The 24,077-nt window shown below is 36.6% G+C and overlaps 1 protein-coding gene across 1 annotated transcript in view; it reads right to left on the reverse strand.

Annotated features, from left to right (window-relative positions):
• The window catches only part of ME1 (malic enzyme 1), a 154,805-nt gene that overhangs the window by 59,295 nt on the left and 71,433 nt on the right, over nt 1-24,077 (reverse strand). The window contains exon 6 of the mRNA XM_038132126.1: nt 9,024-9,127. Within this exon, the coding sequence (XP_037988054.1) occupies nt 9,024-9,127 (104 nt within the window). The remainder of the gene's footprint in view (nt 1-9,023; nt 9,128-24,077) is intronic.

A 24,077-nucleotide genomic window follows, 5' to 3' on the forward strand; every position in this document is an offset into this window, starting at 1 on the left:
TTTGGAGATTCTCATAGTTGGTTAAAGCTCATGAGATATGAGATTACTATGAGAATTGTAGGATTTTAGACACTTGCACAAGTGTTTTCTGTTCTTACATGTGGGAACACAAACAAAGATGACATCTAGGCAAAAAAATAAGCTGATTAAACATTTGCAAAGCATATACATTACCCGAAATTAACACTACATAAATTCTTTGTGGCAGCTTACAGCTTAGTAAAAGAACATTGTTTTTCGTGCATTTTTTCTCTTCAGATTTGAAGACTCTTCTATTACTAGTAACTATCACAACATTTCAGTTTCTCTAACAAACACAAATAAGCTTGCCCCTATTCATATGTTCTGTTGAAGGAAGAATAACTCCTCTACATAGTTTCTAGATCAGAGCTCTATCCCAAGAAAGAGCAAAGATCCCAAATATCTATTCTACCAAGGTCTTTCAAAATAGGGAGAGAGAAATAAAAAAGAATAAATGAATTTACTTATAGCAGTATAAATTAATCACAAAGCAATTATAATCAAATTAAATTTATACATCCCTTAACTAAGTATTTCAGAAACAGTATCATCCATGGGTCTGTGATTCTAGAAAGGAGGTTTTACTTTTTCTAGCAGTACTTAACTCCATTTTTATTAAATTCTGCATAATACATTTTGAACAATTCCTGCCAGGAATCTCTTTCCAGTAGCCATTTAGGCTTACTACAGATCGGCAAATACATGAACAATTAACTTTGATGATAAAATCCACCAAATTCTGAAATGTACTTCACTAATTATTCTCTCACTGTTTCAAAAGCATAATGTTTGAAATGGACAGCTTTCTGGTTTTGTACAAAGTTAGATCTCATTTTTAAAAGGAGAAATATCAGTGACATTGTGCCATGGATAAAACAGTAAAGACTTTTCTTCTGCAGGAGCCAGTACGGGGAGAGCAGTAGAAATTCTTCCCACCACATTATGAGGAAGATCTAAAAAATAAGGGATTAAGAAAAAAGGATCTTCACTCTTACTCCGGTCTAGTTTTCAAAATGTGTTCCTTTTTTACCCTCCTATACACCCCCAGTTATATAAAGATGACATACCAGATGACCATTATCTGGTTTTGGGGATACAATCAGTTCCTTTGGAACTCCAAAATCTAGTTATTAAAATAAATTCACTTACAGGACTGCCAAGACCTTCTTTGATTTTGCAATTAAACACATTAGCTTAACAGATAACGTGATTTATTCAGAAGTTTCTAGCACTGGCAGCACTGTTGAGTGTCTGTAAAGTATCAGTTGACTGCACTTACATATGGTAGTGGGCTTGAAGTGTCATATTGCATTTTTCAGCCACAGGTAATATTTTTTACAGTGGTTTATAAACACCAGTGATTGCTAATGCAAAAATAAGATGTGAATCTGGAATTTCCAAAGAGGGTAAAAAATTCTGCAGACACCAAATACTGTCTCCTTACCTCTAGATTAAAAAAACAACAATGAATCAGGGAAATTACCCAATTACATGACGTTGCAATTAAGAACATCAGTTGTTAGCTCTCTTCAATTAAGCAAGCTCTCAGTTTGCTTTATTGGCATGAAATTGGTATAGAGAGACTGCAGGGACAGAAGGAGAGAGGCAGTTCCCAGCATTCAACTGATAATGTACACAACTCCAGAATTCAGCTCTGGAATGCTTTTGAATCCTTGTCCCAAAATCTTGGCAAAGAGTTCATATAACAAGGCTTGCACAGCTGAAACACTAACACAGCCATAACCTCAGTATACAGTTAAATACTTGCATTTTACAAGTCAGCATTTAAATCCATATTTAAGCACCAAAAGAGAAGTATCCTGATTTTCAGAAGTGATGTTTGTCCACACTTCAGTACACCACATGGCCAGGCAAGAACATATGGATTACTGCTAGAATTGTAGGATGGCCAGGGAAGCCCCTAAAGTTTCCACTGCAATTTTCCTAGGAAGACTGAAAAAAAGTTCTTGAGTCTAGCAAGGGCCCTGTCTTGCAACAATCTCAAGAAGCATGGGTAATTAAATTTTGGGAATACACTTACTTGTCTAATCTGGGACTATTGCTCTTTGGCTAATGTCACTGTCAATTTTTAATACAGTGATGACAACACTTAAAATAAAATGGTATTTGGGTATGAAAATATCTAAATTTCAGTTCTAAGATAACCACCGAAGATCCATGGCAATGTATCTATTCTCTCATGGTATTTTTTATTTACAAAGGATACAACTACAATTAAAAATAGTATAAAAATGCAGTTATACAGCAATTTGCAAGTGCCTGATACACAGAACAGTGAGTGATGATGGTTTATTGCTAAATCAGCCAGTGGCAAAACAAGTCAGTAACAACCAAATGATGAATAGGTTATGTCAGTGGTATTTATTAATAGCTTACTATTTGTAGGCAGCCAGGCACCAGGGGCACGCATGGGCATGGGCTGATCCACTGCCATGGACCAGGAATCTCAGCAGCAGCAGTTTGGGTGGTATACTCTGAATAAAGCACAGCAGTGTTGTTCTCTGGTAGAGCTAAAGGACCAAAGAGAGATGAAGCACTGAGGTACTCAAATCCAATTAGCCAGACAGTCAGTGACTGGAAGTTTTCCTGAGAGCTGAAATATAGGTAGAAATACTTCTTGACTTCTAGTGGGAAAGAGACAGAGCTGGGATAAAAGGGACAGATAATTTACTGCATTCTGATGTGAACTGAAGCCAAACTTTTGATATTTAACTTTACTAGATTTTCCAAAAGGGGAAAAAAAAAGAAACTGCTGCTTCTGACAGCCTGGAAAACTACTGTACTTCCGTAACAACAATATAAACCTTGTTAAAATATTACACTCACACAAATTATTCAAATAAATCAACATTCACTCCATTTACAATACAGTGCACCAGCTAACTTCTGTTGGGAATGCTGCCCACCATTTGCTGGAGCTATAAAAGATGAAGGAAAGTAACTGAGATTATCCAGGCCTTTTCCATTTGAAAAATCCCTTTCTAAAATAGTTTGAAGAAGAAAAGACTAGGAACAGCATGTTCTACACTTCTTGAGTTTTGAATGGCTGCAGCAAGTCTGGGACATAATTAAGCATTATTAGAATATATGAATACATCCAATGAGCTGCAGATTCAGTTTTGGTACAAGAGGCATATTAAAAATAGTAAAATATTCCCCCACTTTATCTTATCTCAAAACCCAAAACAACAGCCTTCCTTCTCAGAACAACGTTTGAGGATTTTACTTTTTGTTTTCTTTAAAGGACGAATGAGGTTTTATTTCTTCAAGGCTCCTCTGCTGATCTTTGCTAAGAATTTCTCTTAAGGTCTTGCATCACAAACAATAATAGGTTTCTCTCTGCAAATAAACTTGATGTGGTTAGGTTCTGTCTATCCTGCTATGATTTTGCTTCACTGATAGACTCACTTTTCCTTATACTACTTACTGCATCCAAAAAGTCTGTAGAGCATATATTTGTAACATTTCCAGCAACCATATCTGATTTAACCACCAAATGAACCAAGAGGAAAGGGAAGAAGGATACAAGGCACTAAATAACAAAACCAAACCAACCAACCAACCAACAAAATTGCGTGCCTACGATCTTCTTTTTGTGATGCATTTATAAAGATACTCATAGTAGGAGTGAATTAATTAACCTACTCCTCCTTACATAACAGAACACACAAAAGCAGATGTCTTCTACCAAGTCTTCTTTTCTCCATGTCAGAGCTCCCTGGATCTGGCTGAAGGAGTGCCAAGTGTGCACACAAGCATCCCATCTCAAGAAACACAATACAATTAGTTTACTTCTCTTTTTCCCCTACACAGGGAGGTGAGGACAATTCCAAGCAGGGTATCCCACTAAATAACTCAGCCTGGGGAATGATTCAGGGCTCCTTAACAACCTTCCCAGAGGTTGGCATCATCTGTTGACAATTTAAATGTTGCAAGTGGAATCAGTTGCAAGTCATCATAGTCAATCACAAGATTTGAAAATTCTCCTCAGGCAAACCATCATAGCTGCCTGAACCATGAAAATATAAACTTTGATTATGAAACTGTTTGATTTTGATTTTTCCTCTTCCACAGCTCTGTCCATTATCCAAAGAAACAGTTCCTCATTTAAAACCACAATGTGGTTTGTTTTTTTTTTAGTCCAAGAGCCTTTTTTAATAGTCAAACAAACTAAGGAGCCTTCTGAATGAGTATAAAAAACTCCACCTGGGAGTCCAGGTGGGCAAGGAAGCCTGGACCCAGGTAGTTTCAGGAAGAACACAAACCCATCAATGACTGGAAATGAATCTCAGATGTAAGCACAGGAAGGAACTGAGAGTAGGTTCAAAGAGCAATTGTAGCTGTAGTCCAGGCAGCCTACAGGCTACTGCCAAAGGACCCACCCTTCTCATCTCCTGCTGTGTACAATGATCCTCATTAGGAAGATAATATTCACTTCATGGTGGAAGGAGCAGGTAGTCATAGACTTCAAAAATTGCTTCAAAGAGCCTAAGTCCCAATGAGGGGAAAAAATCTCTATCCAGAAGGATCTTCACTAAGTCTGCCATATGAGGGAGTTGTTGCAGCAGCATTTCTTCTGCACTTTCTGACAGCCACTTTAGCTTGATCAATATGGGAACATAGAGGCACGATGTGAGTCTTGGTCTTGGACCACTATAGTGCAAAAGAGGACAGAGGCACCAATGCTCCCACAACCTGTGCTTAACATACTGTCAGAATGACTGTGTGGTCCAGCCACCCCCTTACTGATGCACAGCTATATGCACCTTTTAAGTTGACTTCTTGGCAGTACATTCTCTTGCCAAAAGTAAGGGCTGTATGAATTAATTAATTTAGTCACAAATTCAACTATATTCTAATGTAATCTACTAAATGAAAACAGCTATTAAAATATTTTTCTATTTTGATTTTGTGGATATATTGCTTTTACAGTTGTTCTCAAAGTTAGCTAAACCATATTTACCATAAACCACTGCTTTAAAGTAGTGCATGAAGTGAAATGAAATACTGCTACCATCTGTGAATAATGTAATCAGGCAAATGAGGAATAATGACTACATCATGGTAATTTAGGATGGAACATAGTGAATTACAATTGTCAGCAGCTTGGTTTATAGCTCACAAACTTGAGAAAAACAGAGCATATAAAAAGAGTGGGGAAGGATTTAATCAAAATATCATTACAGAAGAGAACGCAAACGACACATGGCATTACTTTTCAAGGGTCCACCACCATTATTTGTATCTTGAAGTGTAACTCAAAACTTACCATCACACACACGGAGAAAGATAACTTCAGTGATACAGGGCTGCTCATACACATCACAAATCCACAGTGTTTAGCTCATAACTAATTTCATCCAGCTCTTTGGGGTTGTGACAGGTAGGCAAGGAAATAATCTATGGAAATTCCCCCAGATTCTTTCCATTTTCTAAGTTTCCTATCTGTTCATAGGCCATTTTCTAAGTTTCCTATCTGTTCATACTGCAAGTCAGTATTTTCCCTGCCCACTATAATAACTTCTATTGGGGATGATCTGAAGCAGAAAGCAAGCTGCTAGAATTCTCTTCTTCCCTACTGATATTCTGTTGAGGGGTTCAGGGTGGAATTATCTTTACCAGATCTATGAAAATGAAATATCCTTTGAAATGGGGAAAAAATTTCCATACTCTTTAAATCTCCTCCTTGCATTAGACAAGGAAATTCAAGTCCTCGTTATTGAAAAGATGTTTTTTTTCCTCTCCTTTCATTTCTTGTTCCATCTCCATTCTACATATTTTCCCCTCAAGCACCTCCATAATCCTTTCACTGCTGTACATGAATACCTCTTGGCTACTGATATATTTCTCTTTGCATCATCACAGTCGAGCAGAAAAGAAACAGGAACTGGAATAAAAACAGAGTTATTTTCTCTGGGTACGCAGGAAAGTTGGGTGGATCAATCCCAGCTACCAAAGTGTTGTTTAGCAATCCCTCCTCTCAAAGTTTCCTCTGTAAACATAGATATTTAAGAACAACTTGTCATTTGGAAAAATTTACTTGTCTGTATTAAATGTTTTATGACCCATTTCTCCACAGGGCAGAAACTTAAAAACGTGTCTGAATTCCAGCTGGTATTATGTTCTTCACTGATGAAGACAACTGTCCGTCTTTTTCTCCCGGCATAATATATTCCTTCCACTTAGAATATTCTTGTTGCTCTAAATTACTGCACTGACACAAAAGCAAGAACCACCTGGTAATGCCCAGAGAAATTATAGTACCTGCCCTTAGAGAGGGCAGCTGCTGGCACTGGTAATAAAGAAATAAACAGATAAATGTATACATATGTAAATAAATAAAAGCTGTTAACTGGATTTTTGTCACCAGAAATCCAGATACTTTCCATATGTTTCTGCCTTCCCTCATCTGGGAAAAATCATAATGTACTAGTTCCATTATGCCATGATAGCATCTTCAAGTAATGATTAGGTTAAGTTTTGGGTTTGTTGGTTTGGTTTGGGGTGTTATTTTCTTTTAATCCTGACTCTTTCATAAATAATTTTGTTTCATAAGTGGAACTTTTTTTAGGGTGAATATCAGCAGAGGCTGTGAAGGAGCAAAGTATTGCAGTTGTTGAAACTATACCTTTATATAAAGCATTTTATTATCATGCCATTCATTGTATAAAGGTGACATTTCAATATGAAACACTATAAATTATGCTGCATAAAAATTTATAAATTTATAAAAATTTAGATTTTCAGAATTTAACAATCATTCAAGATGACATCTAGGAAAATTCCATGGAAGCCAGTAAAAAGCCTGTACAGAGTGCACCACCCTGTACTGCTGCCCACCCCTTCTTGCTCCCAGGCAAACTGCTAAAACCTGGCTCTCACTTCTGTTGGCATTTGGCCTCTCTGGAGAATTATGTAGGTGAAAAAGATGTAAAATAGGTATTTCACATAGCTTTCTGACTTGAAAATATCTGTCATCACCCTATCTTTAATTTAGACTTATTAAAAATACATGACAGCCTCATGCTTTACAATGTTCATGATTATGTATGTCTTGGAGACATACTGAAAACACCACAACAGCAGATTTCACCAGAATTTATCCCATTCCCAGAACTGATTAGGCAGTGCTAAATAAGAAAGCTTCTTTTGGAGCACTATGGCAATTACTAACAATAAATATGACTAACATACAATTTAACAGACCAAACATGCATCTAAGATTAGCAAAGCAAATACTCGCTCGGTGAAACAGACAGCAGAAGGCCAAGAAAAGTGAAAAGAGGAAAACCATAACAGAAACTTTCAGAAGGAAAAAATAACTATCATGTCACCAAAGTGTACAATTACCTAGATCACTACAATGTTTGTAAAGGGAATCATGACCTGCACATTTAACAGTCAGACTTGCTATGCCAGAGTCAGTGGTAAGTGCTGAGTATGCCAGCGGCACATTATACACAAATCTGAATTTAAGGAAATGTCAAATTATTGAGCAATTGGACTCGATTTAACTACATCACTTTTCCCTTCACCTTAGTAAATGGGTACCATAATGAATGTAGGTGTCACACTACAGGCAAAACAATTCACAAGTAAACCATGCAAGTTGGAATTACAATTTTTAAGTGTTCCACTTCAAACATGAACTTCAACCACTGCTGACCATGACAGATTTAGCTGAGAACAAAGTGATCTTTCAGAAGGTCAAGCAAACACAAATTGCTCAAAATTGCTCATAATTACAGAGCTTTAAAGATGTTTAAGTAACAAGCACATGTCAACCAGACCTTCAAACATTACTGAGATAATCAGAGTCAAGCAGAAGATTATTTCCTTTAGTATCAAGAACAGTGGTTCATTTTAAAGAAAGGGCGAGTTAGAGAATGCATTATGTTAGAGATTCTCAAAACACAGACCACAGAGCAATTTCTAATGCTCTGAACATTCTTTTAAGGAGGTTACTCTATTAGAAAGGTTCATCAAAGTTATCTGCAGTGTTATTCAGCAGAGTAGCAAAAATACAACAGGACAGAGTCACACCAGCAACTTCCATAGGAAGATTATGAACAAGGGAGAGGCAGTGGGGATGATGGGAAAGAGTATAAGTAGTACATGAAAGAATATGAATTTCACGCACAGAAATTATTTCCACTTCTTGGCCAAGTATTTTTTGCACAGCAACCAAGGCAGAAAGAACAGAAGTTGTGTATGTCCAGGTAAGGTCTCACATGCAGATGGGGCACAAGGCAGGACTGAGGAGCTGGAAAGTATTTCCAGGTTCCACAGCTCAGCCTCACCTTTGGGAGGCAGATGGAGAAAACACATTCCTCTAAGGATCCTGGAAACTGAGCTATTTCAGATATACACATTGAATGCAGAGCTAGAACTCAAAACACTTTAACAAACAAGGAAACTATGAGCAAATGTGTTATTTGACATGCAAGGAGAACTATTTTATGCATCACAGTCTAATAATAAATTTAACTACTTTCTGTATATAAAAAGAGAGGCAGTGAAAGACCTGACTTGGTACCATTACCATGAAATTTAAAATTAAAACACTGAAAAGTTAGTCCTGTCATGGGTTTGGTGGGAGTAGAGGGAGGAGTTTCCAAGTATGATAGCTTCTTTAAGGCTGCTCACATCTCATGTACGGAATCACAGAGACGGAGATCATGTACAACAGCACTAGGAACAGAAAATTATTAGGCAAATATTTAACAATCTAAATCTTGAAAAAGAAGTTCAAAAAACTAGTTATATCTAGAATAATTTTACCGCTCATACAAGTCATGAAACTGCAATATTGAAGGTAAATACCTAAGGCAGTTATAAACTCATAAAATACTATGCTCAAAATAAAAATTATCTGGAACCTAACAAGTCTGTTGTCTTTTCATAAGCTACTGACCTTTATTTCTCTCAAGACGAAGTTCACAGTGGAATTCATCAATAAGTAGCACAGATATATCACTTACCTTGTAGTCACAGCTTCCATGAATTCATCAAGAAGATCATCGTAGGCTTGACCTCTAATTCTCTTGTGTCTCAGCCCAATATACAAAGGATCTTTCAGCAATGCCTGTTAAAAAAAAAAAGTTTGAAATATTACATGTGCAAGTTACAATTCTGCACTCTAAGTTAATAAGAAGGGGACAAAAATACAGTGTTTGAGGATTAACCCAAGCATATAAAGTACATATCAATTTATCCACCTCTACATTACGACCAAAGAAACATAAAGAGATTAAAGAAACACCCTTTTGTATCAAGGAAAAGGGATATCCTAGTCTCAAAGGAAGTGTATAGTTTCCAAGTGAAAAAGTAAAGTTTACTCTGGAATGTCAGGTTTCAAAAGTATCTTTTAAAGCTTTAGAAATTTATTTTCTATTTTTCTTTAATATCCTGAAAATGCTCTGACATTTTAAAAAAGCTACTTTCCTTAATTTTATCATAATGTTTCACAAATCTCTCCCAGAGCGCATCATTTCAACTGTGTTGATGAGCTGATACTCAGAAAATTTGCAGTTTTCTAAAATTTAATATGCCGAAACATAACCAACTCTTTCTCTTTTCCTTCCGAACTCATTAGATTATCAGTTTATATTCTAGAATTCTTAATTTCAGCTATCCATGTTCCATCAGCTGGATATGATTTCTGAATTTGTCTATGCTTAAATCTTGTACTTCTTCTTTCTATAACTTTATGATCCATACTTCCCATAAAAACTCTAAGTCTGTATCACTCCATGCCTTCACTACTAGAAGGTCTGATATATTTCCAAATTATAACACCCTAATTACTAAATTTATACTTCCTCACATCAAGTGTCACACTTCCACTGGCTTTCCCAGGAACTCAGGTATAAAGAAACTCGTTATTATTTCTCACATGCCTCTGAAAACAAATAATCTAATTTCCCCATTGTAAATAGTGTGCACGCCTCCCACACATGCTCAAACAGATTGTAGAATAGGTCAGAAGCTTGATCAAACATTTTTCATCCGAAAACAATTTGTAAACTAAACAGGGTGGCAGAAATTTTTCATACATCAGCTTCAACTGGAAAAACATTGTAAAGAAAAATACAGACCAACTTGTCTTTCCAAGAGAGAGTCTTCAGAATGCAAAATGAAGCAAAAAGTCTGGAAAGCTTTCTCCTCCTGACCCAGACTGGGAAACAGAAATCTGATTTCTGAATTTTAGAGAAGTGCCTAAATTCCCATCCCAGCTTTGTTTTACATTGTAAAACTGAAAAAGAAAATTCCTCTGGGTCACAAGCCCCTTTTAAAGAATTATTTGAATCAGTATGAAACTTAAAGTCTTTGGTGGTACTCTGCCTACCCAGGAGTTCCTGATACAGACCTATAGATAGAAATGTTTGTCTCTCCCTCACTTTTCTCTCCACTTCCACAAAGATGTAAAGAAATGAGATTAGAATGCTTTAAAAAAGCAAGTAGGTTGAAAAGCTGAATTTTCTTTCTAAATAAAACTTAATCACCAATTCAGAACAATTTTCAATACACTACTTACAGCCATTCAGAAGCTGTTAGTTCAGCTTTTTAAAGTGAAACATGAATAAAGCTCAAAATTAAAATTACTTTGTAAGTGAAGGTGACATCATTACACTGTAATTACTTCATTTATTCCCTTCACCAACACACTGTAGCATTCATGTCTAAGTAACACATTTTTTTCAGAAATAATTTTTCCCGTGTATTCACATTATCCTAAGTATTCTGGCAGCAAAATCAAAATAATAATTCTGTACCTATTCTACATACTGAAGGAAAAACTGGCAAGAGTTTGATCTGATATCTGTCAAAGTAACTTGCCCTTTTGTATAATCTTCTTCTTTTGATATAATCCCTTCAAACTTTATCAAGAACCATTCCTGAAATTATTTTTTCATTTCCATTTTGAGTTTGTCTAGTTATTAAAAATGATCTCAAGAAAACCTGAAAAATCAAGGATAAATTTATATATGTGGGAGACGAATTCACACAAAGTGCAAATTAACTTTGTAACAACAGGAAATCTTCAGGCAATTTTTGAGAGCCCATACAAGTTGTCTCACACTTCTCACCAGACTGAGCAAGCACACGGCTGGAAAGAAGAACTGCCAAGCCTCAGGAGCCTCTGTCAGGAACATGACAGTAGGACTCACAAACAGCAATCTCACTTCTAAAATCCCATTGCTGCAGTTTTCCATATCAGTAGGCTTCTGCTATTCCATGTCCTGTGCATGGATACCACATGTTACACTGTCCAATTCAGAGTAAATAACTTAATCCCTTTCCAATTCCCCTAATTTTTCTTCCTAAACTGATTTGCTCTTTTCAAAGAGCTTCCACAAGCTTTTTATTAAGCAATGTCTATTTTCGCATTTTATAAAACAATGCTCAAAATGGAAAAAAAATCTTTGGTTCCTTTATTTTTTAAATTCTGAAGACATGTTTCTAAACCACTTTGCAGCCAGACTGAATCAGTCTGATTCCTTCAAGAAGGCAGTTTAGATAGGCAGTGATTCTGTGAAAGTTCAAGAGAAACAGGCATCCCATTACTCTGTTCAAAAAGTGCTAAAGTGGCCATGGGTCTCCCTTTAAACATACATAGGCTCTTACACTCCTTTTGCTACTTCTGCATTTTTCAAATCTGTCAGCATTTAAATCTATAGTCAACACAAAAACTCAGAACTCCAAAGCAGTTCCATTTACAGGACCACTGCTTGAGTTTATTCACCTATCTTTGATGCTGAAATTTAATGTGAAATATTTTAAACAATTATTACAGTGTTTCTGGAGTGTTTATAAACCTCTAGCCTGGGAAGTCTTACAAGCAGAGACAATTAATTCAGCGACACATCTCCGATGAAAAGCTTGGCCAGCTATATACTCAGAGTTCAGAATTCCTTTACAGCTCAGTGCATTCTGCTTAACAAACGTTACAGTTTGACATGAAATAGCCCCAAAAAGTTCCTTTATGGTCCTGTTTGGAACAACGTATGAAGAAACCCGTGGCAGACACAAAAGAATGAAACATTCAGCAAGTGAAAAGAACAGTGGTCACGTCTGTGCCCTGAGTGGCAAACCATTGTGGAGCCGCTCCCTTTCCAAAGGCTGCTGAAGAATGAATAAGCTGCTTAAGCACATTATCCCCTTATTCAGGTCAACACCATGCAAACCAGGACCGTGATGCTTGTTTTTTTTTAGAGGGTTCACACATCTTGAGAGATTAACATTTGCTACCAACTATTTCATGGCTTTCAAAACAGATTACCCCAAAAAAAAGTTCCATGGTACAATTGAGTATGTCAAACTGACGTGATGATTAGGTACTTTTCCTCAATCACTTGGGTTTCTTTTGTTACCTAGCTTGTTGTCAAAGCTTTAACTTTGTTTTGTTCTTTTGGAAATCAAATCTCCCTCAAAATATAACTCCTTTTTCCAGGTTAGTTGGTTTGTTATGCGTATCATATGATACTGAAAAAGTTGATGCCAGCTTATTTTTAGACATATTCATTCTAAGACTAAAAAAAAGTTCTGAAACATTTAGGTTTACCAATGTGGTAAATTCAAGCTTTAACAGAAATAGTGTTTTCTAAGAATAAAGGGCTTATTTAAAGTTCTGGTAGTGGTAGTGAAAATATCAGGTAGATCTATTTAGAATTAGCTGTGCAAAATAACTGCACAGTTCTGTGAAGCACCATCCGAGCACATTAAAACCGTAATGACCTTTGGAGGTTTTAAGAAAAAGGCAAATCGTTCATGCCATCTTACTTAAAGAGATCAGCAAACCATCAAAGTTCAAGCAAGGCTGAGTTGTGCACCTGGCTCTAATTTAGCTACAAAAGCCAAACCATTGAGAAACAGAAAACTGCACACTTAAATATTTCATCAGTTGAGCACAAACACGCTGAAATATCATTTATTCCCAAACTTGGCACTGAGATGTTTCTTTGGAACAAATACATACTTCAGTGAACAGCTTCATGGAAAATTGTAGGGGAACATCTGCAAGACCTCAAGCCTTTCCACTGACAAAGATGGAGCAGAGATAGCTCAGAACCAATCAGTGCTACCTAGACAGTGTTTGGTGTATGGTAATGCTTCAGAGTAGCAACTAACCCCACGCTGTTAAAATGCCAAAACTCTCCATCAGCTCTACAATGGGAAATGATTTGCACTAGAGCCACAGTTACAGAGCTAAAAGAGGACTGTATTTGTGTGGATCTGAAGCTTTAGGACAAAGACATGACACATGCCAGAAATTAAACACATTTCAGAGCATGATTCATCTAACAGGGCACACAGCTACCAAAAACACCAGGGAGAGGCTACTGCTTTTTCAAGTCTTAAAATTTTCTTACATTAATACACTCTAAATTCTTTTCGCAACTTTCTTGTCTCAGTTTTAGCAGGTTGGGGAAGGGCTGGTGAGCAAAGGAGAAGTTCTGTTCTCCCAGAAAGTTGCATATTCCAAACTTCTATTTTTGTTCCACAAGATTGAAATTTCCCTTGATGTGAAATTTTTTCCAATAAAGACATTTAGCTGGTTAGGAATATGCCATTATTTTGGACTTAACTTCAGTTTCCATCAATACTCATTACCCAGTGATCAATCTGCATTCATTTAAACTTTCAGTTTGTAAGCACTAACATGCTGAATCATGATTTTCTGTCCTTCAAGAACTGCTTACAGCTGCAAAGTGTTTTTCTCGGCATCAAAACTTATACTAGACTAGAAGAACTTTCTTTTCTTTGAATAAGCTTATTTTGAAGCCTGAAATACAGGACGATGCCATTAAAATGTGCAACAAATTCTGTGTTTCCAAATGCTAAGTGAACTTTGGATGAGTTGAATGTTACTAATTGGGTTTGAGGGTGTAGAATACTTCGCAAAAATAAGTTGCATAATCAAAGAACTAAAGATTTTTTCTGAAATTTTGTTTTCTTTGAATTACACTAGCCATATGACATACTGACAAAGAAATCACGGCCCCTCCTACTTAAACACCAGACCTTTATGAACACATTTGCAAATGTTAGCAAGGGCCCTCTTGCACAAGAAAAAAAGGAGCCTTACTCTCTGTTTCTCCCTAAAAGGAGATCTCATCTTTGGAAGTCTCAGATAAATACTTCATCTAGACATCCCCAAAACAGGTACTGGCACACAGAGCAGTAGCTCTCTTTGTCCCTCAGTTTCCTCCATGGGCTCCTCCATGGGATATGATGTCACATAAGATCCCAACACAGAATGTCAAAAACTGGTATCACAATGGGTCATTCTAGCTATAAAAAAAGGAGGAAAAACCCTATACACCAGACATGAGTTTTAAAAGTTGATCCCAGCTGTGCTCACCTTGCCAAAACCAAGTGGCTGTCAGTTCTTAAGAGACAAAGATATGGCCATAACTACCATTTTCCCACCTGTAAGCCTAAAAACATAACTGAAAATTGTCCCTTGCCTGCTCAAACAAAATTCTAGACCATCAATAGTCAAGAGTTTAAAAGATAATACATTCATAGTGCTCCTTTGTCATCAATCTTGAATGCAGTGCTTGAAAGGAATGACTTCTATGGAATAAAGCTATTAGCAAAGAGTACTATGAATTTTTGAGACAGTTCAAAATATAAAAATTCATTAAAACTCTAGTGAAGCAATATCCTAATGTAACAGAAAAGTAGTTAGGGTGTTTAAAAATTCTGCTTAAAAGAATCTAAGGTTGGGGCAAAAAATACACAGAATATATTCTCTTTCATATATGTATAATGATACTATAGATTTGCACACCCAGACTAGACTTCTAAAATTATTTCTCCTTAAAGACAGGCTTCATTTATTAAGCCCAACTTGTTATTTAATTTCATAAGGTTATTAAAGTATCAATTTGACCTGTGCTTGCTTCTGCTCAGGGAGCTTACTCATTTCTGACCTGAAGAGGAATTTCCAGTTGTAGCTTCGAATGCTCACTGAACCTTGTCGCTTATATTCCAGTGATTTCCCACGCATGCAGACAGCCTTGCCCAGCTGAAAAACTGTCAGCTCCAGCGAACTTTAACAACAAAATAAAAATCCCTCTAATGGCTGGAAAGAATGCTTCATGAAGGAATCTTGTAACACGCTATGGAATTACCACAGCCCATCCCCAAGCAAGACTGCACAAAGCCAGGCTGTGCCAAGGACATTCTGTGGGATGTTTCCGGCGCATGTATGTGGCACTGAATAAAGGCCCCAGTGTGCGAGCGCTGTGGGCAGACTGTGGCTGTGTGCCCAGGGGCACAAGCCTCCAGCCCCCTCGCACGGCACCATCCGCCTGCATCCCTCCATCCCGTGCCACGGCTACCAGAAGGGCTCTTCCAGGAAGTCAAACACATTGCTGAGAGTGAGCACGCAAAGCCAAAGAGCACCCAGGCCCCTGAGGGTAACATTTACAAACATACCTGAGATACACAACTGTTTGGTTATGTGAGCCCTCATTAGCAAGGGAGCACCAAGTGCAAAATCCAAAGACAAAAAGCTGCAGAAGCAAGGGGCAAGATGACTTGATTTTGCAAATTTTTCAAGGGATTGCTGTCTCTTCCAAGTCAGATAAGACATTTGTGTTTGGGGCATGACTCACTTGTGTCCACGAGTCAGTTTGTGGAACCAAGTGATGGATGAAGAGCTCAAGGGCTGTTGATTGTGCAGGGGCAGAGAGCAGTGTTGCCTTCTAGTGTGAGTCTCTAGATACACCTGAGTCACTGTCATAGATAAACCTCAAAATACTGGGAATAATAAAATATTTAATAGAAATTACACTTTTATAGAAAGTTTCTCTCATGATTTTTAGGTTTAATTCAAAATTTCTGAGCACTTGAAACACAATACTAGTTACAGCCAGTGGTCCATTAATGATGCTGATGCCCAAGATGTTCCTTTTGAAACAAACTGGAATTCACAATGACACCTGAACCTGTCTACTTGGTGGGCTCTGAAAACTACAAGTAATACACACCACAGCTAGGCTAACCATATATTGCCATACTTCATATTGAATACTAAAATTTAAAAATTTTTAAAGCAATAATACATCTGACATCAGATGAATTATATATTTTTCAGAGCAGTTTGGCCTTCATTCTACCTGCTCACCTTTCCAGTACACAGTATAAGAGATTCACACAATAACAAAGCTTTTTCAGTAAGTTACCATTGATATTAAAAAAATTCTTGCAGTAAATTTACTTGGACAATATGGCAAAAAACTGCTCTGTGCACCTTGATCTTTATGGCAGTTTGCAAACAGGAAAGACCTGGGAAGAGCTGCACAGTGAACCATACCTCAAGTACAACTTTGCTAGCAACAGATAAAGCAAAAAAAATAATGGTATTTCCCTGAAATTCAAATGCAATTGGAACCTTTTTTTTAGGTCAAACCACTCACACTGATTATTTTCAACCAGTTTAACTTCTAAAAACTATTAGAAGTACATTTCAGAGAATGGCCATCATGAGTCATGCCCTGTTCATAAGGAGAAAATAAGGCATTTTCCTGAGGATTAGATTAGATGTTGTTTAGGAAAGTACTGTAACTGAAAAAAGAAAAAACTGCCTTCAAAGCTAGCAAGTTAGCTTCAAGGTTTTTCGTACTAGAAAATGAAAACCTAAAAAGTTTTTCAATTTTAAACATACAATTGTGCCAACATCTTCCCTTACAGAAAGTTAGCTTCAAAACTAACATAATAAATTCCTTGTTAGACTGATCTTTAAAGCACCAGAGTTCTCCTAGTATCATGCTTGTGTATCACCACCATAGGGATTCAGCAGGTCCTTCTTTTAAATCTACATACACTTATGCACCAAGTAGCAGCTGTCATAAGCAGCTCATACCTAAGGCACATGATTACTAGGATGAAGGGGAAATAATTTCTAATCTTGGAAAAATACTGAGGAAAAGTATAGAAAGATTCATTTCCTGTGTTAATTGTGCCAATCTGAAAATAATGGAATGCTTTCTATGAACAGGGCACTGTCACAATGGATAAAGTACATGTTCTTTACAGAACAGGTTCTCAAGCATTAGAACAAGCTGCCCAGGGAAGGGGTTGAGTTCCCATCCCTGAAGGTATTTAAAAGTACACGTGGCACTTCCAGGACATGGTTTAGCGGTGGATTTGGCAGTGCTGGGTTAACAGTGGGACCCAATGATCTTACAGGTCTTTTCAAACCTAAATTATTCTATTATTCAACCTGCTACCAGAACCATCATAGCAAGGAGAACAGGGACGGTAATTCATTGTGCATTTTAAGAAAACAAAACAAAGCAAAACAGCAAGATAAATACTCTGCATTATGTTTAACAGTCTGAGAGACCTCTCCTGCTGTTAACATCTGTCTGGAGGGATAGGGACAATGCCAATTCCACAAATGCCTGTAATTTGAGTTGGAACTTGGAAGACACTCAGAACCATGGTTTTGGAGGAACATTTCATCAGACACAATTTTAGCATGCATAACTCTTTTACACAGTAAAACTGAAAACAAATGGTTGTCTGCATGCCAGTGGCATTTCTTGAAAAACTTAATCATTTGCCTATTGAGAAAACAATAGTCCTGAAGAATCCAACATCATTTAGGACTTTAGCACATTGTGCTGCATGTAATCACTAATATTTTAACATACAACAATAGTCAAAAAGAAATCTGAGAAATCTCATGTATTTTATTAAAGAATATTCAGAAGAAATCTCACAAGAAATCTCCTAAAACTCCTGATATCTACTTTCTACAAAAGTTTTTACTGAATCACAGAAAAGGCTCAGATGGACCATTAAGCTCCCTACACAACTGACCCCCCACAGGCATCACAGAGTTAAAGACTACAATTTCTTCTTCATGAACCCAGCTACTACATGGCTAAAATATCAGTCACAAATCCTGTCACACATCAAGAAACATGTTACAATACCCTGCACTTTGAAATACAGCTGATGGATAATGGGAACTGGAAGCTATAGAAATAGATTACTGCAACCAAACTTTCATAAATTACTGCAACCAAACTTTCAGAAGTTTCTTTCTCTCAAAAAACATGAGGGTTGACGTGCTAAAACCTACTTGAAGGTCCAGCCATAAATGCTTATAAAAAAATCACATAAGGTGGCCAAATAATAATCTTTAAGAAGAGCCAAGCAGTACTCATGGCAGCCTACATAGTACCTACCCTAAAAGACAACTCTAGCCTCAGAGAAACGCTTTAAAGAAGTTGGAGATATTTCTCTTTCTTTTTTCCTGTAGTTAGCAGGAGTGTAGCTATCTCAATACATTACATTTTTTAGCTTAATCAAGAGAGTGACAAGATACAGCTGCTTGGGATGGGTCAAACACTTTTAATACATCTAACTTTTCTATACTATTTTTGCAAAGTGAGAAACACACATCATTCCCTTTATGTTCATGCACTAACATTTACAAATTTTGTTTAGGATAGGTAGCTGGAATATCTAATTGTAAGGACTCATCCAGCTTTCAAAACTAGACAAAAAATACAAAAAAAACCCCCAAATAAACCCAAAATCAAAAAGCAAACCACCAACAAAGTGAATCAGCAAAGACTTACTGTTTTGAAGATGACACTAGTAAAGGCTTGTTATTAATTATCAGAATTCAGAAGAATGCCATCTTAATAATTTTCCTTCATCTGAAAAACTTAACTTTCCTTCATCCGAAAAGCCTTACAAAAACCCTCAAAGACCTTTTTCACTCATATTTAATATTATACTAATAAAGAGGATTTTGCTAATATTGCATCAGCTCGCACATTATGACAGCAGAGTGTCTCGAGTACATCAGATTGAACAGAATTTTAACATATCAACAGATACCATTTACAGAACTGAAAATCTTGTTCAAGCTTACCAGTATATCTCATTTTTACACCAACAGTTCCAATACTTTGGTTTTATTTTTTCTCCATTCACATGTAACTATAAATCTCCACCACTTGTTTTGACCTCTCCTCAGTTTTATTAAACTAATGTTTATTTATTTCATTTACTTCCATAAGCTATTTCCACATGGTCTTTCCTTTAACCCTGACATCCCTGTCTCCTGTGCTGACATTCAGACATTTTCTTTCTTAGAGCCAAATGGGTTGGACCTCTTCCTACACCAACAAGTCACACCAACAGTGTCCCCAGACTGAAAAAATATGTTGATATTATTTTGGTGCTGGCATCTCAACTATATATCTGTCATAACACTAGTCAAAAAAAAGAAAAAAAGAAAAAGTCATTCTGTGCACAAAGTACACTTGCTAGTGCAAGGCCAACATTTGTAAAAGCACCTTTACTATTCAAGTGTGACAAGCTCTGTCCCAGATGCTAGGCTGTCTTATTTGGAGCCATAAATAATACGTATTTTCCCACCTTTTGTGACAATAGCAATATTTATGACCATTCCTTCTCTTGTCTTCCCCACTGCCTGTGAAATCGCTGAGGAGGTTGACAGCAGCTACTGTGAAAGCCAACAAAAACAAACACTATCTGTTGCTGTCTTCTGAGCATAAAGAATTGGAAATGTCCAATGTATCTTCAAACAAAGTCTGCCATCAATTTAGTCTATGGATTTTCATGCATGTTATCCAAAATAAGCATTTCCAGATATGAATTTCTCCCCTCTTTCATAGATCCCCTTGCTCTGGAAAGTGAAGTAAGAAGAAATTAAATGGACTGACAGAACTGCCTGTAACATAAGTACACAGCTCGTTCTCTCTAGTGTTAGCTGAAACTGAGACTGAAATCCTGTGTCATCACCTATATTCTTTCTTCTAAAACCTTTCTCTCTTCAGATTCTCAGATCTTAAAAATCATTGCCAACACATTGTTTGGTAAATATGAAAATGTGAGGCACCACCTAGTTTTGTCACATTTTCTGTGGTCTAACAAAATGGAACATTTCACAAAAAAAAAATCATAAATAGCAAATGTCACAATAATAAATTAACAGTCTCAGAAAAAGAATACCATATATTCCTAGCCAAAATTACAATATTTAAAGGACAAAAATAGATCAAAAGTAGCAGACAATTGCTGAGGTCTTCTCATGCACTAAGCAGTGGAATGGCATTTCTCAAAGAGCAGTAGAATGACACTTCTCAAAGATAACAAGAGTTTGTTTATTAAGAGGTTGACATAAGTTCAAAACCAAGTTTCAGTCTCTGTAAAAGTCCCCTGAGTCACACAGTAACCATGTATCTGATGCAGAGAGAGGCAAGTGAAGTGCAAACTGAGTACGAATTCAAGTTAGCTAACTTAAGAACCTTTACTGGATACTTCTATATCTAAACTAGGCTCTTTTTATAGTCAACAAATAAATAAAAAAATTAAAAACCACGACACCATTTTAAAATACAATTTATCAGATCCATTTGAGACAGTTCCTCTACAAGAAGCAGCACCTGCTCCCCTTACAAAATTAGCTTAGGAGGATTAGCTTAGGTTAAGATGGCATGCTCCACATGTCTTTTTAAGTCTTTCTGAGCTTACCTGGCTTGGCTCCTGAATCTCAAGACTAATTATTCAAACACAAGATTATAACTGTCCATTCCAATGAACCCTAAGTATGGGAAAGAAAGAGGCAGAAACATTGCTGCCTAAGTGGGTATACCAGAAAAGTCTAGATTTGGGTTTAGTACACAGGCAACATGGAAAGGCTGGATGGTTACAAGAAGACTGCAAATACATCTTTAGTGTTTTATGAAAGCATCAGCGAATTTTAGAAAAGGCAATTTAGAATGATGGCGGATGTAAGTCTGGCACTGAAATATACAACAATATATTATTTTATACAACATGAATCTTAAAAAGATCATATGTACTTGACCCCCCACAGGGGGGTCACCTTTAATTTAATTATACTGGAAAGTCACCTTTAATTTAATTATACTGGAACAACTGGATGAATTTTTTAAAATGCAGTAACAACTTGTTTTACAATAACAACAGTAAATCCCCAGTGAAAAAAAGAAATCTTTCCCCATTGGTTTTTTTATGTATTTAGAAAGGACTGTAAATACTTTTGCTACTGACAGGAAATGAGGATCAAGGTATTTTTCACCCTCTATTAGAGTAAAAGAAGATGAGCACCATAACAGTAGTAATGTAAACACAGAATGCCTTTCTGCTGCAATGGTAAAGAACAAAAGCCATTACAAGTGACTGCAACATTAAAGAAAATGCTGATAGCATACATATTCTGAAACTAAGAAAAATATTTAAAGAGAATAAATGTTTTAAATCCAGGCCCATTTATATTTGAGTTTTATTAGTAAAAGCACTAGTACTCATAGCTGCTGATGTATGCCTAACAAAATATGAGAAAAGCAGCTAAAGGAAAACAAGAGAGGAGATGCAAGATGCTCCCCTGGGAACACCATGGTAAAGAATAGCAATGATCTTCTACATTTGAAAAAAAGTCAAAACTTTTAACAGCTCTAAATACTGTGGGAAATGCTGTTCCCCTCTGGGCACAATTACTTCATAAAAGGAGCAGGCAATGTTTTGTGTTTCAGCTCTCTTAATATATCATTAGCAGAACGCATTCCCTAGGAAGCAGAAGACATTTGTACACAGTCTTCTTGAATGTTTAATACAGCCACGGAAATACATAGTAAGACAGAATATACAGAAGAAAAAGTAATTAAAAACTTGCAGAAGGCCAGGGACAAAACAGAAAACAAACTCAAAGAGGTTGTATTTGGAAGACTGAAACACACTGGAAATCTCAGTATCTTGGGTAAAACTAGATTTATTACTACACTTACAAACTCTGAACCCATCTGAGTTAAAACACTGAATAAAAATAACTTATGAAATTTTCAAGTTGTGAATGTATTTCCAAACATATTGTAGCTATTCAATAAGAGCATTAAAGAGCAAGAAAAGGAAAACCCTCAAAAACTACTGAAGAACATCCACTCTCAGATACTCGTGATCCACTCAAACATGTCACCCACCAGTCCCTGAACTGAGGCAAAATGGTGGGTGCGGATGTAAATGTCATCTCTTCTCCAGAACATTTTTTAAGTCTGCAAGTGTAATATGGATGCTGGCACAGTTCCAGGTGTTCATGTTACTTAAATAAAGCATGTATAGGAGAGATTGATGATGCCATATTTATTTTAGACGTGGATCTTTTGAAACACACTGGAAAGATAACACTAAACCCCTCAATTTTAGAACATGCATCTATAAAATCAGTGTCTATTCCTTCTTATAACACAAACTCAGTCCACTTCAAATAACTGGAGAGATTGAAAAGGAGACTACCGATTCTGACAAAATAAACAGTGTGGGGTTTTTTCTCCTTCACAATAGGCTAGACAGGACTTTAAGTTCAGATATCACTTTACTTTTCAATACTTCTTAACACTGAAGAGAGAATGGAAAAAATTACTCATGACACTGACTCTAGAGAAACTAGTATCCAATCACATTGTTTTCTTGCCAACTCAAAGTTCAGGAAGGGGAAGAAAAAGGAATGGTCATCTATTTTCTCCCTTTCTCAAGTGCTGACTATACTACCAGGGAAGGCAGTACAGCAGCAAGATCTACTGGGAAAAATCCACTTGTAAAATAAAACTTAACTGGTAAAGGGAAGTGCAATTATTTCCTACTAGACTGGCACAGACAGGCAGCAACCAAAAAATAAAAAATACACCAAATATTTACTTCATCAATGGTTTTACAAAGGTTAATAAATGCTTGGAACTCAGCAGCATTGAGCCACAGCATTACCTCTGAGCACTTTCCTTGGCCTGACTATTTTGTGGAGCATGTAAAAAAACCCTCTTTCCATCACCCAGGTTAATTTGGTCAGTAACATTTCAACATACCTAAATGAAAAGCTGCACATTTGGAAACCTGTTTTGATCACACATAGTATCATTTGTATTGCAGAAATATGCAAAACTACTAGGGAACACACTGGAGAATATAACCTAGAAATGAGATTCTCATATATGCACCAGACACAAAAATAGACTCTTTTTATATAGACAGGACTAACCTCTATTCATAGAATTCAGGAAATGTTATGTTAACTGCTATGTTACAGTAAAACTGTCACTGAAATGTCTCCTGTTCTAACAATCATTATTCAAGGGGAAGGTGACAGGACCTTTTTAAACATAATTTTAAAAAAATAAAATTTTAAAAATTTAAAAACCTTAATCTCATAAAGAGAGCATAATCATTCCCATTACATATTTACTACATTAAAAAAAAAGTGTAGAAGTGTCACTACTCTACATATGAATGCAAATTGTGATTGTCTTTTATTTAGAAATCCCTGCAGCTCTACACAATTTAAATTATTTACTTGACACATATATATCTTTAGATTGATAAGGTATGAAATTGCAGGTTTCCTCTATAATCAGTTTTCTACTGTCCAGGTTTCTATTTTGGTTGAAATATGAATAATAAAAGCAAGCTTGTTTCTGTTTTCTCATCAGCTTTCATTTGCACATTTATGTGTAGGTACTCCTTAAGAATATGAATCTTGGAAGGCCACTACAAATTCTTACAACAATTGGAAATAATATGGGGAAATACAGAAAGCTAGCTAGGATAAGCTGAAAAGCTGAGCTTGAATTTGCATCTCAGCTTTTCTGGACTGCATATTCCAGCACAGATGCCTGTCATTCCTCCAGAGGAGTAGGAACTGCCAGCCCAGGCATGCTCATTGACCTATTTAGGGCAACTGTGAGAACCATCACATTCCTGTACTTCAATATTTTAGTAAGTAAAGAGAAAAAATATTCCAAAGCAAGCAAGCAGGAAACAACTTGAAATAGCAACCCACAACTCCCTGAACTGTTACAGAGGAAGGAGTAGCTGCCCTAGCAGCTGCCCTGCATATTTTTCCCTCTTGTGCACTTTCAGTGCTTAAATCATAGAATTATAGAGTTACTTCGGTCGGAAAATACCTTTAAGATCAGTGAGTCCCCAGCACTGCCAAGTCCAGCACTAAACCACGTCTCTAAGCG

This window comes from Motacilla alba, chromosome 3, assembly GCF_015832195.1.
Source record: "Motacilla alba alba isolate MOTALB_02 chromosome 3, Motacilla_alba_V1.0_pri, whole genome shotgun sequence".
Classification (NCBI taxonomy): domain Eukaryota; kingdom Metazoa; phylum Chordata; class Aves; order Passeriformes; family Motacillidae; genus Motacilla; species Motacilla alba.